At 39.5% G+C, this 19,079-nt stretch overlaps 1 protein-coding gene across 2 annotated transcripts in view; it reads left to right on the top strand.

Moving 5' to 3' along the window:
- Window positions 1-9: 9 nt before the first annotated feature.
- TLE4 (transducin-like enhancer of split 4) overlaps window positions 10-19,079 on the top strand; it is a 156,010-nt gene continuing 136,940 nt past the window's right edge. The window contains exons 1-4 of one of the 2 annotated variants that reach the window (XM_011954628.1): window positions 10-131; window positions 458-555; window positions 1,641-1,704; window positions 2,876-2,920. In XM_011954628.1, the coding sequence (XP_011810018.1) occupies window positions 93-131; window positions 458-555; window positions 1,641-1,704; window positions 2,876-2,920 (246 nt within the window). In that variant the 5' untranslated portion in view covers window positions 10-92. Of the gene's footprint in view, window positions 132-454; window positions 556-1,640; window positions 1,705-2,875; window positions 2,921-19,079 lie in introns of those variants that run through there. The other variant, XM_011954631.1, reaches the window with a different exon arrangement.

Below are 19,079 nucleotides of genomic sequence, written 5' to 3'. Positions count from 1 at the left end.
CGGGCCCCCGGGGCGAGCGAGCTAGCGAAAGAACGAGCCGAGAGGGTGGCTGCCGCCCCCCTCCTTCCCCGGCCTGACCGCAGCCCGACGCCATGGCGCGGGTACCCCCGACGGGCCAGTTTCGATTCCGGGTGAGGAGGGAGTGGGCGCGGCGCGCGGGTCCCTGGGCGCCTGTCTTTGGCTGGGGAGGGGAGATGGGGCTCGAACCCTTGGGGTCCCGGGCGCGGAGGGAGGGCTGCGGGCGGGAGTACGCGGAGGCCCGGGACCACCTCGAAACCAGCCCCTGTCTGGGCTGTTGGGCGCGAGGAGGGTTGCGGGAGGAGAGTTTTAATCGCTCTTTGCTTGCGTGCGCGATGACCCCCCCCAACTCCCCGCTAACGCCGCGTGGTATGTTTTCTCCGTCTCCCTGCTTCGCCTGTGATGTGGGCTAATTAAATATTTTATTGTTGTTCTTCAGGCACCGCATCAGCCTGCTCAACCCTTTAAATTTACAATTTCCGAATCGTGTGATCGGATTAAGGAAGAGTTTCAGTTTTTACAGGCTCAATACCACAGGTAACGATATTGACTTTAGCTGATCCTCCTGTTTGCTTAGCTCTTGTCTCCCCCACAAATACACACAAACACCCTCCTCCTTTTTTGTGGGGGCGTCACAAAGGTATTATTATTTTTTTGTCTCGGTGGGCAGAAAGGGCAAATCAAGGCCTCCTTCCTTAGGCAGGTGTAAATAAATTAAACATTTCTTTTTTCTACCCTAAATCAAAAGAAGGCAGAACAATCGAAACTGGGGAGACTTGGAAAACGCTGAGGCCAAACTTTCGATATTGATTTATTGGGGCCAAGAGGATGAAAGGTTGGGGAGATTCTGGGGCCTTTTGACGTCCTTGGTTCTTTATTATTCCGGACTTGGTTCCTTCTCACTTCTTTCTGCCATTCCACCGAAGAGCTGAGAGCCCAGGGAAGTCGGAGTGAGCGATTTCATTACTTTTATGCTGAAAAAAATGTTTTCATCTTATAGACGATTTTTAGACTTAGGGTGCCTTTGAGACATTTTTCTTTGGCTGGCTTTTTAATGATGCCTAATTCTTATTTCATAAATACAAGAACCAAAACAAGCCACTGAACCCGATTGACACTTTGCCCCCGGGTGGTGGTATTCCACTTGTCTGTGTGTTTTGGAGGGAAAAAAACAAGACATCATTCATAAGACATGCTTGATTCGTATTTCCATTCATGTCTTTGTAGAACATTAAAGAAACTCCCTTGTGACATTTTGGAGGACTTATTTGTGCTTGTATGTGCAGTCATTATTGAGGTTTATTTTCGTGTTTGTTTTATTAAGTGAATATTCAATTCTGGAGGAAGTTCCTGAATTAAACTGATTAGAGGATTTGTTTCCTTAAAACTTAATTAAAAAAAAAATCCTAAAAACAAAAACCACATATACCATCCTTATTGAAGGGGCAAGTCCAGACTGGTTCCAGTGACCCCCTTCCTGAACTTCCCTTTCCATAATGATGGTGGTATTTATTTAAGATTGTTGGTTTAGTTGTTTTTAAGTGAGATTTAAAATACGTGTTTAAAAGTTGAAGGATGTAAGTTAAGATCATTGTACTTAGAGTATCTTATGTCTTGAACAGTCTGAAGCTGGAATGTGAGAAACTCGCCAGTGAGAAGACAGAGATGCAGCGGCATTATGTCATGGTAAGAAAACCATGTCACAGATTCAAAGTGCTTATTAGTTTGGAATACCAAAAACAAGAATACGTTTAAATTGCTGGAGGCTGCAAGATAGATCACAGTCACCCTGCCAGTGCAGTTGAAGTTGTGGGAATGTGTCTGTTAGCAACCTGTAATTCTAGAATGTTATAACCTGCCTTTGACAACTGGCTTTGATTGGAATTTTCAGAAAGTTCAGCCACATGGGGTATAATTTTCTGTGTTTTCTTTTTACAGATAGAAAAAAAAAATAAAAACAAAACCTCGTTTGTTTTGTTTAGTCACAAGCAAAAATGTTTTTGTGTTAGTGGTTTTCTTTGTTGTTTTATTGCTCTTGCTCCAAACAACTTCAGCCAGTTTTTCTGTATGCTGTTAACATTTTAATGTCTTATTTCTTTGAAAAGGAGTGATGGATAAGGAAAGACAGCAGACCATTTTTCAAAGTTTTTTCTCTTTATATTACTATTACGTTTATATTTGCATGTTTTCAATTTATGTAGTGTTATATTGGTTTGAGGAACGTCGTAGTCTCCTGTATAACTGATTTATTCTGCCAGAATTTCTATGCCAGTTATACTACACGTTCAAAAAACCAGATCTGCCTTTACAGAAGTATTATGAAACATATTTTTATGATTGTCCAAGAAAGCTCCAGAATAACCCACTCATTTATTTTTCTATCTAGCTTTTTTGCTTTAAATATGTGAATATGAGCAGTATACTAACAAATCAGAAATCAAACTCATAAGTAGCATCACCTTTTCCAACCTTCTTTTCAAAACATCAGCGTTTATATGAGACATTCTTTGCTGTTAACTTGCCTGCTGTGTCTAGGAATTAAGAACCCGTAGGATACCAAATTTTCATCAGACTTTTTTGATGCATCTGCTTGGGTTGTATAAAGACAACTGGAGATGTTAAGAATGCTGTGTTTGAATTTAATTTTTCTTAGTTTTCTGAGTATTCTCTTTGAATTTGTGTCTTAAGGTGGTTAAAGATAGCGATGGGTTCTTGATTTATTGGCATAGGTTATATGAAGATATTGGTTTAGGTGAGACTTTTATGTTTGTTTCAGATTTACTTGGGGCATTTTGAACAAACTAGGGAGATTGTTTGATGAAAGTCACGCATTTAATTGCTTTTCCTTCTTTGACAGTATTATGAAATGTCCTATGGGTTGAATATAGAAATGCACAAGCAGGTAAGTTATTTTTTTATAACCATTTTAAATGACAGTAATACTGGTGTACTTTGAAAAGAAAATTGTATGTTTTTGCAGTTTTATTCTGCAAGCTGTTGTGGCTACCTGTATTTAAAAAACTAGGTAGTGAAGAAAATGCTGTTTTTTCATGTGTGGCTCCCCATCTTTCTTTCATATTATCCTAATTTTTATAATTTAAAAATGTTATTTTAAAAAGTCAATACATACTAAACTTTGTACACTTTCAAAAGCAGGATGCTAAATTTTAAAATCCTCTTGTTATTCTGAAAGAGTTGCTTTATGTATTTTGGGTATTGCAAACTTGTCTTGTGAAAGAGCTTTTCTTGGAAAATATTAAAAAGTAAAATTAAATTGTGTGGCGCCTTCGTAGGCTTGATGTGAAAGAATGGATAGAGGGTGAGCTGGAAAGATGAAAGTGAAATCTGTGGAGCTACAAAGGAAATTGATGTAAAATCCTTGTACTGGTCCCCTGAGGCTACTTACTTGGGTCTTACCAAGAACTATAACTGTTACTTCCAAAATTTGTACAGAGTAAATGAGCCTGACAGGAGGATGTGATAAGGTTCAACATTGGGTCTTGAAATCTAGCAATTAGTTCAGTAGCAAAAAAAAAAAAGATAATGATTAGTCAGAAAGCACTGAGAGATATGACTCAAACAGCCTTCTTTTTGTGCGGGAGATTGAATAATAAAATGGTTTGGCTTAAATTTCCTAGACAGAAGAATAATAGCACGTATATATATATCTATATATATACATACAAATATACATACATATATATAAAATGTTGTTTGGCAATAATAATTCCTCTAGGAAATATTTATTTTTGGTGATCTCCCAGTAGAAGTGCTTCAGGTCTCATCAGCCATTTCAGAATAGGTATGTGTTTGCCTGCTGGGAAAAAGACAAGGGAAAACTTACTGCTTTTCATTTCTTATTTATGGTCAAGGTGGATGTCATTACTTTCTAAGTTGAGAAAACATGAAATGAGCACATACTTTTAGGCCTTCACTATTTATGGATTCCTTTTTGGCTATAGTTATTTTCCGCATGCTCAGAACATCCCCAGATAGTAGATCTTTAGAAGATGGCTGTTGGACAATAAAGGCAATCTGATGAATAGCATTTGAAAACAAAAAGTTGGAAAAAAATGAGACGTTGCTTACACTGAGGACTTTTAATTTCAGATACTGTTTTACTTTGCATGTTATTTGGTTATGTCAATATTAGCATTATAGTATAGTTTGAATGATCTGTTGAAATTAAATTCTTATTTTGGCATCTTTGCCATTTCTGTTTAGATTAGTAATGTAAATATCTTCTGCTTAAACAAAATCTGTTCAGTTTGATGGATGGACTTCTCTTAGTTCTACCTTACAGGAATAAATTACATGAGAGATACTGTTTGTTAATTATCTCATTACATTTCCTTGAGGTCTGGATCTTGTATGTGTCTCTTTCTTTGTCCACACCCCACTCTCGAAAATTAATTAGTGTCTTTCTAAAGATTGGACCAGATGATTAATTTAGTCCCTTTATTTCTCCTTCTGTATCTTGTTTACCCTAACCACTTAGTTTCCAGGTCTCCTTGTACCATCTACATTTCTAAGAAGCACATAGCTTGTATTTGGCTGTCTGTATTTCTTTTTCAAGGGGGTATATGAGAGCCCTTAATTTTACACATTTTATACCACTATAATTCTGTCATCTTCTTGTCCAGCTGGCCTCAAATGCCATCCATTTAAAATTGAGAACAGTACATTTTCCCTTTTTTTCTTTTGCTTTTAAATTCAATCATATCAAGAATCCTGAGGGCAGTTTATCACATTATGAAATACAGACAGCCCTGCAAACCACCTACTTATTATATTTTCTTTCTTTCTCCCCCTTAAGCATAGAGGCATATCTGTCTTTATTTGTTTTCCTAGGCAGACAGCCTTAGTTCCTCTTAGCCTCTCTTCCAGATGTACTCGCTGGATACCCTTGTAATGGAAAGCAGCAATAATGCAGGGAAGTTGCCCTGCGGCATAATTGGGCCTAGTTCTCAAGATCAGGTTAGGTTTATTCACTTATTAGATTTGTGTCTGGAAGGGTTCAAGAGTAGGAGTCCCGGGAGTCCTTGGAAGTACCCTAGTAATTGGTGGCCCTGATATTTGAAACCTTTTGTGTATTTTTTGGTTAACGTTCCTGTTCTTCTTGGCTGCTGCTGGCCCCAGAATATTTATTTTTAGAGAAATTTTTCATTGGAACAGAAAATGATGGTTGTGATGGAGTCATGACTCTGTGACTTAGCAAATTGATAAAAGGATAAAAGTGTGAAGTGAAGACAAACAGGGTGGAGGTCGGTATTCTCCCTCCTCCCCTTCCTATGTGATGCTCATCATCAGTCACCCTGTGTTGATTCTGATAGAGAACTATAAAATGAAACCTATGGGGAATTTGTCATTCCGAAATGAAAGCTAATGTAATTAGTACCAATTAAAGTACATTTAGTAAATTGGATTTAATCTTAATTAAGCCTGCATAATGTTGCCAATTTTTAACAATTATGTTTGAGAACATAATTAATTTAAATTTTGGTAACTGAGTAAATAGCATTAGTCTGGTAGAATTAGTGGATTTTTTTTTTAAAGGAGAACTTGGTGACATGACTTGGAATTGGAACATAAAATATGAATCTAAATTTCTGGTAATCTTTAGGATTGATAGAGCTAAGCAGATGAAGCAAAAAAAAAAAAAAACCAGAAAAGTTAGGACGGAGTATTCTAGGCTATAATGGGAATTAATGCTGTGCCACCGTCTCAAGTTCTAGCATAAAAGTGAAGATGACAAATAGGACATGGTTAGAAATGGCACATGTTTTAGTGTGACGTCTTCAAAATGGAATTTTTAAAAATGAAAGAACACAGGCCTTTATTTCCTAAGGATTTCCTTAAGTGTGCAGTTTTTGTTTTTTGTTTTGTATGAGACAACTGACCCAGGGTTTAGTTGTTAAGTTTTTCTGCTGATTGTTCTTCTTTGTAAATACAGTGACTTCTAAATGGGTCGGTGGTGATGAGGGCAGTGGGATGATGCATGGAGTTGCTGGCGTTACTAAATGCTGCTTGTTCCCAGCTTTCACCTGTAATGCTGTCATTAAAGAAGTCCTCACTGAGGGACTCTGACAGCAGTGGTTGCCATTCTAAAAAGTGAGTATTGGATATAGATTAGGAACAGTAGGTGTGTGAATTAAACCTATAGGAACTATAGATGGAGATGAACATACCACCTTTTGAAAAGAGGAGAATGAGAACATCTATGCCTTCCTTATAGTTAATATTCTATAGTGTGAAAGCCTCTTCATTTGAATTTTAGTAATCATTAGGAAATTTTAGAAATCTGAAACACATAGAATCTAAAAGTAAGTACTGCACATTTATGTATGTTTTATATGTGTGTATTTTTATATGTATGTGTATTTGTGTGTGTGTGTGTGTATATATATATATATATGTATTTAATCAAAGCAAGAAAACTCCTGTTTCACTTAAAGCCATGTAAATTTTATTACGAGACTTGGGCCACAACCGTTTGAGTGCTGCTAAAATATTAATTGAATAGAAATGAAAGGGCCTTGCCAACTGATAGGATATCATAATCATAGCCTCTTTGGTCGATGGTAAATGATGATAAATGACATTAGGAACCTTTTAGCAAACTGTAATAACTACAAGGAGGGAAGCAGTATGGATTTGCATTATATCTGATACCCTCTAGTACCAAGTGGATTGCCAATACTGCTTGTTTAGCATTTTCTAAGGGCAATAAGATATTGATTTCTGACTTACAAGGAACAGCTCTATTTTCACCATTGAAAAGTATTGCAGGTTGTTAAGAAGAAATTGACTTGAAGAGGCCGACTGCTGCCCATCATGGAGCAAATAAAGCAAAACTGCCGAAGCATGGTGGAGCAGCGAGACGGGCCCTCAGCAATTTGTTGCTATTAATTTACCATGCTCGACAGCAAATCAATCGGCATCTACTTCATCTGCTGGAGAAAATGCTGTCCAGGACAGATAAAAGGCTCGGCATGGTACAGAGAATAGACTGGATTGGCCAAAAGCAGGCTGCAGTTAATGTGTAAATAAGTGAAATCAAGGCCACTGTTGCAGAGGAAGCTGTTGTTAATTAGGTTGGTGTTTTTTAGTGAACTATTTTAGAAAGCAGCTAGGATTTGGAGAGTAAGAAGAGATTTATTGAGATTGAAGTAATATATGACTGGCATGACATTCTAGCCTTGAGTGTACTTGATTCTAGGGTGGAGTAAATTTATTTGGGGACACTGCTTGCTGTGGAGTTCGTCGAAAAAGTTCGATTTCGACCAAATTTCCCTTACAACTTTTTTTTTTGAACCTTGCCAGTTTTTTGCACATCTTCTGTCTTATTGTGTACTCTTAGATTTAGAAGAGTAGATGGAGGAGTAGGTGTGTTCGTTTGGAGGCACAAATGTGTCTGTTGTATTCTTACCCAGTGCTTTTTTTTTCAGAGATAGGTATAATTGAACTCTTGTATAATAATGAGAGTGGACTATCATTGAAGATGGCGTGTTCTAGCTGAAAGTAACTAGTAAACGAAGGAAGATTTTGCTGACAGAACTTTGTCTTGCTTCATAAACATGAGGAAATAACAATGTAGAGGGCCTGAATAGGGGGCGGATACTACTAGACTATAAAATCTCAAAGACTGCAAGTGAAATTTTGATGCCTGCATAAACTTCAGATGCAATTACAAGATCGTGTGTGTGGGGGTGGGACGGGTTCTTTTGTTTTTGTTTTTCATTAAGGTTTAAAGCCGCCTTTTCTAATTTAAGATTATTTACACTCTGATAATATTCCACAATGAATGTTAACGGAGTGAAGGGTATTGGTGGTTCCCCCCCGTTACTTCTCATTTGGGCATTTTAAAATAGGAGGCCAACTTCATTTACTCCTGTTTAGTAAATCTAAATGAGTGTGGGTTTTAAATTAGATTTTTTCCCAAAACCCTTCAGAGGATCTAGCTTTAGGGCAGTTGATAAGTAAGTGGAAGCACCTTGGGCAGGACCCAATGAGCTGTCCTTTTACTTCTCACAGCACCTGCGCGGAAAGCAGCTCTAGAGGATGAAATTTAACCTATTAGGGTGTGTGTATGTTTTAGGGTACGTGTTTTCCGAATACTGTGGGGAGTTCCCTTTTTCCTTCTGCTATGATGGATTTTTTTGTCTTTCTAGAGATATCATAGGAGGATATTTGTGGATTTTTCACCTAAGGCAGTGATTCTTGAGTAAAATTGGAATTTCCTTTCAGTAGAAGTAAACGTTTATTACATACCTGGCTTGCGCTTACCACTGATCTGGGCACACTGCCAAAATTCTTATCTTTAGTTCCCATAATGATCCTAAGAGAGGGATTATATCCATTCAAAAGTTGATTAAACAGGGTCAGCTCTGCACAAGGTGATACAGCTAATAGTTGGTGGATTCAGGACTTCAAATAAATTTACCTGGGAGGATATCTCCAGGGAGATGGGTTTGTCATGGGTTAGAGATTCAGGCCCCAGTTCATTCCTGGAATAGAGAGTCCCTGAACTTTAGGCTCATACGCAGAACCTCTTGAGTTGGGGGATTCTCTGCAACTGCCTAGAGTGCATGGATGGCTCTGCATCCAGACTGCTTTCAGTGGGTGAGAGGGTGAGTTTGCTTTCACTTGGAATCTCCTACAGAAGGGCTAGGAGAGCTGCTTGCTTATCAAGATGGAATTTGCTTCCTCCCTAGGCAACCTATTTCTCATTTGTTTACAAACTTGTTCTTCTCTTTAACTTTTATCTTTTCCTGTGGCTTATGAGAGTGCCTACAGACAAGGGGCTGTTTGTTAATCATCATCTTGTGAGCTTTTGAAGGGGGAAGCTGGGAGGGGAAAATGTGATGTTTTGTAGCCTCTTTGTAGTTTAGAAAGAGGTTGGTAGATGCAGGAAATCACACAACTCAGTTTTAAATGAAGGCAGATGTTTTGCTTTTACTGTTAAAGGAATTTCTTTGCAGCATTCAAACAAAAGGATAGTTCCTTTTCACTGCCCCTTAATCCCTGCTGGATATTGTTTATTTTTATGTATTATTTTGACGGGCAAAGTTCTTTGTATCTAGGTATATATCACTTTGAGCTGCCTAGGACTGATGGACCGGACTAATGAGCTACATCTCTAGGTGCTGTTGCAGCATTGGTGAAGGAGACAGTACAGGCACCAGCCCATTGTTCTTCACATTCTTCATTTAATCTTTGCTTTCCTAGAATATGTCTTTTTTATTTCTTCTTTTTTTTTTCTTCTGCTATAACATAGTAGAGGAAACCAGTTGGGAATTAAAAGTCAAAAAAATGCATTTATAAGTTATTTGTGTTTGTTTTTAATGTGGCTTTTTTTTTTTTTTTTGCCTTTGATATGGTTTGATGGTTTGGTTTACCACTTCTGGACAGCAATAATGTATTTGGTGGTTAGAGAAAAGAGGGACAGGGATGTGAGTTCTAGAAGGCACTTTCTTGATCTCTCTACATACCCTCTTAAAATGACTTCAGTGTTCCAGCAGTGGTGGTAGATTCAGTAGTCCTATACTGGCTAAGTTATTATCAGTTTTGTAAGCCGGGCTGTTGGAGAGAAGCAGGGGCAGCACATTTAGGCATGGGCAATGGAGTATTTACACTGATAATGACAGTTTGCAAGGCTTAGGACTTGTTCGAAGTAAGTACGCTGCAAATAATTTATGAAATTATTACTCTAAAGGGGAAGGGCCTCAGAAGTTTTAGTCAAAAGCAAAAGTTAGAGCTGTTTTGTCTTTGCCTTCGTAATAGCTGTCAGTAGTAGTTGTTTTCTATCTCTGAAGAGGGATTTAGCTGGCATTCATCACCACAAATCTATGTACTCTCTCTGTTTCATGGGAACTGACCCAGCATTTATGCCAGGCTCTTGCTATTTCTATATCATTGAGCCAAAACTTATCCGTGGAGAGCTGCACTGTGTAACCCTTATTCCATCCAGGGGTGACACATGGGCAGGGTGTGGATTTTCTTAGCTGGTTCGTCAAAGAAACAGAAGTACTCTGGGATACTCCTTAGGTACTCTGTCCTCTGGTGAGTGGATCGCATTGTCATCTCTTTTTGAGGATTTGCCCCCATGCACTTCAAGAATTGTACGGTGGAGGCAGCTTCTGCATTTCACGGAAAGAATAACTTCTCTCCCATGCAAGACGATACTCTATCCCCAACCGGGGCTGGCTGTGGTATGCTTGGGACCTCTGCAGGGCCCTGTTGCTTGCAGCAGCCTAGGCAAAGTGAGAGGTTGGGGAAGGAGGAAGAGGGATATTGGCTTTCTGATTTCTTAGCAGGCTTATTTAACTCATTATTATTATTGTAATTCAGGTTCTGTCCTAATTTTCTAACTATGTGTTCTGTTTCTGAAGATCTGTGGATGATTTTGATTACTGAATTTGAAACTGCAAGAAAATATAACTGGAAAGAATAGTCATAGTAGAAATAAGAAGCACTAGTACTCTGTAACACCCTTTCTTTACAGAGAGCTTAAGGCATTTTATATGTTCTCTTTAATCTTCCTCATGTTCTGTAAAGCAGGTAGCAAGCTTGGATCCATGTATTTATTTAAATAGCTTCTGTCAGTGGAGTACCCAACAGTTTGCCAAGCAGTGTCATTCTACTGGCCTCCTTTAACAGATGACACTGAGGCTTAAGGGCTTAAGAGACTAGCCCAGTGTCACAGTCAGGGAGGATCAGCACGCGGGTGGGGATACCAGAGTTCACGCAGGTCAGCGAATGCGCCCGAGGTTGCATAGTGAGAGTCACTGGCAGAAGAGGAAATAGTAGGTTTCTTGACTTCCCTTCCAGGGCTCCCTTCGCTGACCATGCTGTTTCCAAACAGCAAATAATGTGCTTGTTTCTGTAATGCGTTTGGCTTTCTGCAACATGAGGAGCATGGTGATGCTACTGGCAGTCCAAGAGTGTTACACTGTCATGTCTAGTGAGAGATCTGATCTGTGTTTGTGTTTGAGTACAGCTTCTCCCTCCCCTCCCCTCTACCCTCCCGTTGCCTATGCCCTGCCCAAAGGGAGTCTAGGATCAGCAATATTGAAATATAAAGCCAAGGTCCACTTTTAGAAAAGTGCTTCATAAAACTGGCTGTCTGGCATTCTGAACTGTACCATGCAAACACACTATATTAGATACATACCTGTTTATTGCCTGTCTCTCTCTTGTGCTAGATTGTAAGCTCCATGAAAACAGGAGCTTTCTTTGTTTACTGCTGTGTAGCTGGTGTTGAGCACTGTGCCTGTCGCATAGTAGATGCTGGTGCGCAATAAAATATTTGGTGAATGAGAGAATAGCAGTTAGAGCTAGCGAAGAATATGTGTGATTTAATATTTTCAAGGGTGTATTTTCAAGGGTTGCAAGATAGATAACAAATACTGAATCTCAAGCGTACTCAGGTGTGTGTTGTCTACTAGTTTGTGAAAAAGTGACACTTGGAAAGAAGAAGCAAAAGCAACCGAACTTGCTGTGCCTTTCAGGAACAAGTTAGTATAGCTGAAGTAGAATATATGTATTTTAGTATGTTGAGTCTGCCTTTTTAAAGATGAAAACGTGAATCGTTCCGAACAGAATTTAAAATTCATTTTGAACATCACTATATCACTAGTCAGTGTTTAATCTGAAGAATTCTTTTACCATTAATAGGTCTGTGTACCTGTGGTTTGAATGAATGTGGGGCAATATCGATCTTGACTATATTGTGTTGTGTTTAGCTAACTTCCCTGCAAATCAGTAAAAAATGCAAGCTTTTAGTTCTTTTCAAGGGACAAGGAATTTTGAAAATGTCTTAGTTTTTTTTTATTAGTAGAGATAGAATAATGTTGTTGAAAGAATAGTAATCATAACAGTAAGCAATTTTAGATTGCTTATGGTGTCGATAGTATTTCACTTATTCTTACAACCATCTTATGAGGTTATAGTAGTAGTAGTATTTGCATTTTACGTATGCGGGGGCTGAGACACAGAGCTTAAATAGCTTGCTTGAAATCAGCTAGCCGGTAAAATAGATCTTGGGTTTAACTGAAGGTCAGAACGCTGGTATGATAGATATTTCTGCCTTATTCCAGTTGATATGTTTGGAATACTTCACCATCAGCTTTACTCCTCTCCCCAAATGCTTGACTGATTCTGGAGCCTCAGATTCTACTTCTGGCCTTGCTAGTAACCAGCTCTGTGGTATTGCTGAGTACCGTACCTTTAAGGGCCACACTTTTCTCAGCTTTAGATTAGGGTGTAAATGACGCCAGAATCTCTTTTAACTCTTTTGGTTAAAATGACCATTTCTGTTTGGTTTGTTGCTGTGACCCAGTGAACAGAAATTGAGACTTTTTTTTTTTTCCAGTCTTAGAAAGTCTCTTTTAGCACTTACTTTCAGAATTTTTAAAATCCAAAATTACCTAATGTGCCTAGGGTAGAAATGTATATTTATATAATATTAATACTTTATTTTTTATAAGGTACCTTCTCATCCACTTTTTTTCATGTAAACTCCAATAATAAAGCATTCCCCCCATCTTGTGGATGAACACAGTGAGATGCAGATGTTAGATGACAAAGTTCTACATTTAATTAGTAGGTGGTTTACAATTCATTGATTCTCTTATGGCCAGCGTTCAGGCTAAAGTAACGTTGACACAGAAGTAGAGCAATTTTCATAAAACATGTAATATTAAAGTATATATAAAATAAAATCTTTAAAGTGATTAGTTTTTGTACTTTTCCTTTGGCATATATTGGAAAACTTAGGCCGGGCGTGTGACTCGCGCCTGTAATCCCAGCACTTTTGGAGGCTGAGGTGGGTGGATCATGAGGTCAGGAGATAGAGACCGTCCTGGCCAACATGGTGAAACCCTGCCTCTACTAAAAATACAAAAATTAACTGGCTGTGGTGACAGGTGACTGTAACCCCAGCTACTTGGGGGGCTGAGGCAGGAGAATCACTTGAACCAGGAAGTCAGGTTGCAGTGAGCTGAGATCGCACCACTGCACTCCAGCCTGGCAACAGAGCAAGACTCCGTCACAAAAAAAAAAAAAAAGGAAAACTTAATTGTATGAATTATAATGTGATCCAATAATTTTCTTCCAAAGATGTGCAAAGGCGCTATGTAGTAGTTTATTACCTGTTGTGTAATTAGCTCCGGGGGTTACTCTTCCAGAATCTAATGTAGATGCCAGTTTCTCTAGCTTGAGGTAAAGCATGTCTGTAAACTGACTTGCAGTGAGCTTGACATCTCAAGTCCTCAGGACTTTCTTGCTTTGTCCCATCAGGGATCCTTTCCTTCGGGAAGATAAATTCATTGTAAATAAATGGCTTAGTCATAAATAGAAGGGAGAAATGTTTAATCTCAGCCTTTTTGAGTTTATAAATCAAAGACACAGTAAAGATCAGGTTCCTTCATTAAAGTGTAGTTCCAAAAAGGAAGAATGTGATTTTGGTTTTAAAAAATAAATTTATTTTTAATTTTTATGAGTACATAGCAGGTGTATATATTTATGGGGTAAATGAACTATTTTGATACAGGCATACAATGCATAATAATCACATTCGGCACTTTGGGAGGCCGAGACGGGCAGATCACTAGGTCAGGAGATCGAGACCATCCTGGCTAACACAGTGAAACCCCATCTCTACTAAAAAATACAAAAAACGAGCCGGGCGAGGTGGCAGGCGCCTGTAGTCCCAGCTACTCGGGAGGCTGAGGCAGGAGAATGGCGTAAACCCGGGAGGCGGAGCTTGCAGTGAGCTGAGATCCGGCCACTGCACTCCAGCCTGGGCGACAGCGAGACTCCGTCTCAAAAAAAAAAAAAAAATCACATTCGGGTAACTGGACTATCCATCAACTCAAGCATTTATCCTTTTTTGTGGTGTTAGAAACTTTCCAGTTACACTCTTTTAGTTACTTTTAAATGTACAATAAATTATTAACTGTAGTCACTCTGTTGTGCTATCAAACACTATACCTTATTCATTCTGACTATATTTTTGTATACAGAAGAATATGTTTTGTTCACTGCTGTACCACTAGCCCCTAAAACAATGCCTGGAATATAGTAGAAGAAATGAGTGAATGGATGATGGAACAGCTAAAGGAATGGTGTAATTTTTTTCATTTTATTACATTTTGTGTGGCATCACATACTCTGAGTATCAGTCACCTTTATATAAGCTTTCCTTGTTTCTGAGCTCTTAGGGAGGGCCTGGCTCTATGATGAGCGAAAAAGGCCTAGATAGGCAATCAGAGAGTGGGAGTTCTTATCTCAGTCTACTACAGGCCCTTGAGCTGCTGATTGGCATTTTTAAAATTGAGAATTGGATTCATGCTTTGCCAGATGATTTATTTCTAAGATATCTTTCAACTCTTAACATCATATGATGTTTAAATGACCAGCTTAAAAATAAAATTCCTCCCTACTTTCATTGCTTGGTACTGTAGGCATGCCATTTTAGTAAGTTAAGTTTTAAGATATTTTTTATAAGGGGAAATACAGTCAGTTTTTTTTGTTTTTGTTTTTGTATTTTTGTAGAATCTCGCTTTGAACAGTGTTAGGCTGTTGTGTGGACAGCTAAAATAATCCTCATATTGCCAGTGTTTCACAGCCTAGAACCATTTGCGGTGTTGCTTTTTTCGCAGTTGTAGCTGCATCTTACCGGTCCTTCTATAGGCTAAGAGCACATCAGTAACTACATATAGTTAACAGATTTTTCATATGTATATCTTGGGCAAGTGTTAGTGATAATAAGAGCAGTTAAAATTTATCGAGTGCCCACTGGATACCAGGTAAAGCACTAAATGCTTCAGATGTATTAATTTGTTTAATTTGTAATCTTTTGAGGGAGAGATCTGATTAATCCTTGTTGTGTATGAGGAAACTAAGATAAAGAGAAGCTGAGAAATTTGCCCAGGGTTATATAGCTGGTAGGTTATAGAGTAGGGGTGTCAAGGCCAGGCATTCTGGCTTGAGAGCCTATATTCTGGTTCTGAACCACTGGCAATAAATGCCTCCTAAGTGACTACGGTAAACTTTTTTGTTTATCCTTGTGTTTTGTTTTTTGTTTTGTTTTTGTTTTTGTTTTGAGATGGAGTCTCACCCTGTTATCAGGCTGGAGTGTGGTGGCACGATCTCGGATCACTGCAACCTCCACCTCCTGGGTTCAAGCGATTCTCCTGCCTCAGCCTCCCGAGTAGCTGGGATTACAGGCATGCACCACCATGCCCAGCTAGTTTTCTTCTATTTTTAGTAGAGACGGGATTTCACCATGTTGGCCAGGATGGTCTTGATCTGTTGACCTCGTGATCCTGCCCACCTCGGCCTCGCAATGTGCTGGGATTACAGGTGTGAGCCACTGCGCCAGGACTATCCTTGTTTTTTAAATGAAAAAGCAAATCGTTTGCTGCTGTGTTCTGTACACAGTGAGCTTAAATGTTAAAAATAATAGCTGGTCTCATTTGGGTATTTTGTTTTATTTTTATTTTGCAAATTAACACACTAGATTAGTGGACTCATTCATTGGTTCGTCTTTTGTCACAGATTCTGCTGTTTATACCTAGCTGGATAACCACAGGCCTCTAGATATTTTTGTACCTCTGACTGTGAGATTTCTAAAACAGGCATGGCACCTTGTTTTATAACCACATGTCACACGGGAATGTTCAGGGAACTGTAAACTTTTGAGTGCCTGCCTGGGGTGGAGGAGAGATGGAGGTTTTTGGCTGAGTTTGAAAGGTTCTATATAGTTCTGGAATTTATATGCATAATTGTGTACCTTTCTTGTGGGGGCAGAATCCGTAGCCCTTACTGGTTCAGTGAGGAAACTGGAATCCAAACAACAGAGTTCGGGAGGTACTGTGCTAGAGCAGTGGTTGCAAACTGGAGCAGTTCCTTTCCTCAGAGGACATCTGGCAATGTGATGATATTTGCGGTTGTCACAACTTGGAGGTGCTACTGGCATCTAGTGGGTAGAGTCTGGGATGCTGCTGAACATTTCCATGTACAGGACAGCCCCCTACAACAAAGACTTAGCTGGCCTAGAATCTCAGTAGTGCCAACACTCAGAAACTCTGCTCCAGAGAGAAGAAAATATTATTAAATTATGTTGCCTTTTTATGGCCTGGAGAGTTACAGGTTGGGGGCATAATGACCTCTGAGTAGAGAAAGGCGAAGTATGAGCATTGTCTGGCTTCTCTAGTTAAGTCAGTTTGAGAGAATCCTTCAAACCATACTTACCTTTTATGGTTTTTTCCTGCCTTTCCCATGATGGTAAGCAGAGTGGGGTTGGTGGTAGTTAAGTTCTGAATGGAGATATTACATGATCCTTTGTAATCTTCCTTTTCCTAAAGAAGGGACTGTGATAAACCTAGGTGGGAGGGACTTTTCACACTTAAGTTCAGCTTCTCATTGGAAAGCAGCCTGATTTCCACTGAAAACATCCAGATCTTTGTGGTGCTACTACCGCGCAAGGCAGCAGACATTTTCAGTGGAGGTATTGGATTGGCAGAAATTTTTTTTATGTGAGGCCCATTGGTCGTGTCTTCCCATTGAAGTCACTAGAATTAGTCTTACTCCTTGTCTAGGTTTTTCAGAAGTGTTGCCCTTTATTAGCCTTCCTTTGTCCATGCTGGGCATTCTCAGTCATTTCAACCGTGTTCCTGGGACACCAGTCTGGTTGGTACCAAGATGTCTATGATAGACCGGGCCGCCTGAGAATTCAACATGACGTTTCTGGCTTGATCCTACCCAACTGAGGATTAGGGCAGATCTTACTGCAAAATAGCCCTTCTGCTCTTTTTCTTTAGGGCAAAGTACGTTATGCTTGTCTTTGTCATGTCCTGATCACACTGTAATACACAAAATGGAACCTTGAGTTTTTTAAGTAACATGAGTCCACAACATGCGTTCGTTTTTATTTTTGAATGTGGGGACACTGATCAGTGCACCTCTTTTACTTGGACTTCTTTTCCCCTCACAAATTCCACTATGCTGTGCTATGAATGTGGGTGACCGTTTTAAAGGCTTTTGATTTTTAGGGGGACAGAGAACTGTTTAGGAATGTGGTTTTACCTCTAAGTATATCTACCTTAGTTAACCCCCCAAAAATATAGTCAACCTAAAGTGGCTAGTAACAAGAGCAGTTCCGTAGTTGCTTGTTTGCTTGAACATTTTTTGGGTGAGCTGGGGGAGGACAAAACGCATGTTTGGGCTTCTTAAGGGAGAAATTGTGTCCCTCAGATTCCAATGTGTGCTTCTTAAGCTTCCACCTTTCTCTAGGTTCTGGGAATGGGGAGGTAAACCTTTGGCAGTACTACTTGCTTGTAAGTCTTCTCCTTACATTTCAGAGGTGTCAGATTTAGGAGAGGCTGCGGCAGGCAAAGTACATTATATACAAAAAACCTTCCTTTTGTAATATGGGCGCTCATTTCCAAAGGCTCCATGTGGCTAGCCTAGGAGGCTTATAGTAAAGACCTGCTTTAGATGTAAGCAGAGCTGATAGGAGGGTTTTCTTATAATCTAAGCAACAATTTTTAGGTTATTTTGCATCAGTTTAGGATGCACACTTGTGAGGTGGCATTTATGCCTTCTTCCCAGATTAGATTTACAAATCCCACTTTCTTAGATACTGGATTTTACATTTTGAGTCATGCTTTTTTGCCACTTTCTTTCTGTTTGAGGCTCACCCTGCAAATTAACTTTCTAAACTGAAATATTTAGCTGCTCAAATTGAAATACCTGGAATTGGATTTATTGTAAAGTTTAAGAAGATTATAACCTAAATACTTAAACATGAAAAATAACTTAATCTTCATGAGATTGTTTTATTCTTTCATTGGGAGGGTTACTTGCCAAGAGCCAGTAGTCCTGGTCACCTCAGAGGGAATGCAAAGGCTTTCATTCGTTCATCCAGTAAATGTTAACCTCATAGTGTGTGCAGGTTGCTTTGAGGGCTAGCAGGTAAGGAAAGATACAAGGCTTGCCTCCATGAGAATCTAGTCTTTTTCTGTCATTTGGACCACTGTAAACAATGCAAAACAGTGCAGTGGACACACAGTTGTGACATAGATGGAAGAGAAGGGAGTCTTTCTGGCTCCTGAGTGATTAAGGATGCTGTTACAGAGGAGGTGGGCACATTTTAGTGAGACCTCAGAGGATGGTGAGCACTTAGGCAGGATGAAAGGAAAGGCTAGGCTTCCAAGTGGAAGCCAAGGGACTGGAAACTGCTGTGCATATTCAGTCTGTGTTTAGCGTTTCCAGCTTTCTTGAGTGGTAGAGGAGAGAATAATTGGGAAGATAGGTTTGGGATGCGTTGTAGAAGGCCTTGAATGCTGGTGGTAGTGCTTGGGCTATAAAAAAAAGGAAAGGAAAGATTAATCAGTAGGTTGGTCAAGGGACCATATCTGTCTTGCTAATTTACTCAACAGCTAGCATGAGGCCTGAGAGCAAATGTCAGTGAACGTTGTTGAAAGGATTTGAGTGGAGAGGGGTGTGACTGGAGAGGGACAGGGTGGAGGAGGTGAAGTCTGAACTAGGGAAGTAGAACCTGAAAGGAGGAATCCCGATGACCTTGCATTTCATTGGATGAAGAGTATGGAAATGCATAGGAGAAAGGCCCTAAGACATTGATGTCTGCAGAGGGGCAGAGTCATGGTACCCTTCGTTGATTTAAAAAAAAGATACTTTAGAAGGGGAGAACTTGGTGTTAATAATGCTGCCAGGTATGGTGCCTAGGAAGGAGGGAGTAAAAGAAGGAAGAGGAGGGAATGAATGAGTTTGTTGCTTCTTTTGCTTTCATATCATCACCTTGCTTTCATCTCTCCTGCCAAATTTATAATCCTTCCAAGAACCTCTTGTATTTTACGGGCATGTGCCTTGGTTCAACTATTTGACCTTTGTAGGACTATAGAAGAGAGTTTCTTCTCCTTCTTCTTCTTCTTCCTCTTCCTCTTCCTCTTCTTTCTTCTTCTTTCTTCTTCCTTCTTTCTTCTTTCTTCTTTTTCTTCTTCTTCTCCTCCTCCTCCTCCTCCTCCTCCTCCTTC

This window comes from Colobus angolensis, unplaced genomic scaffold (genome assembly GCF_000951035.1).
Source record: "Colobus angolensis palliatus isolate OR3802 unplaced genomic scaffold, Cang.pa_1.0 Scaffold388, whole genome shotgun sequence".
NCBI classification, from domain to species: Eukaryota; Metazoa; Chordata; class Mammalia; order Primates; family Cercopithecidae; genus Colobus; species Colobus angolensis.
The sequence above is the reverse complement of the archived record's forward strand: the minus strand, read 5'-3'. Positions and strand labels throughout refer to the sequence as shown.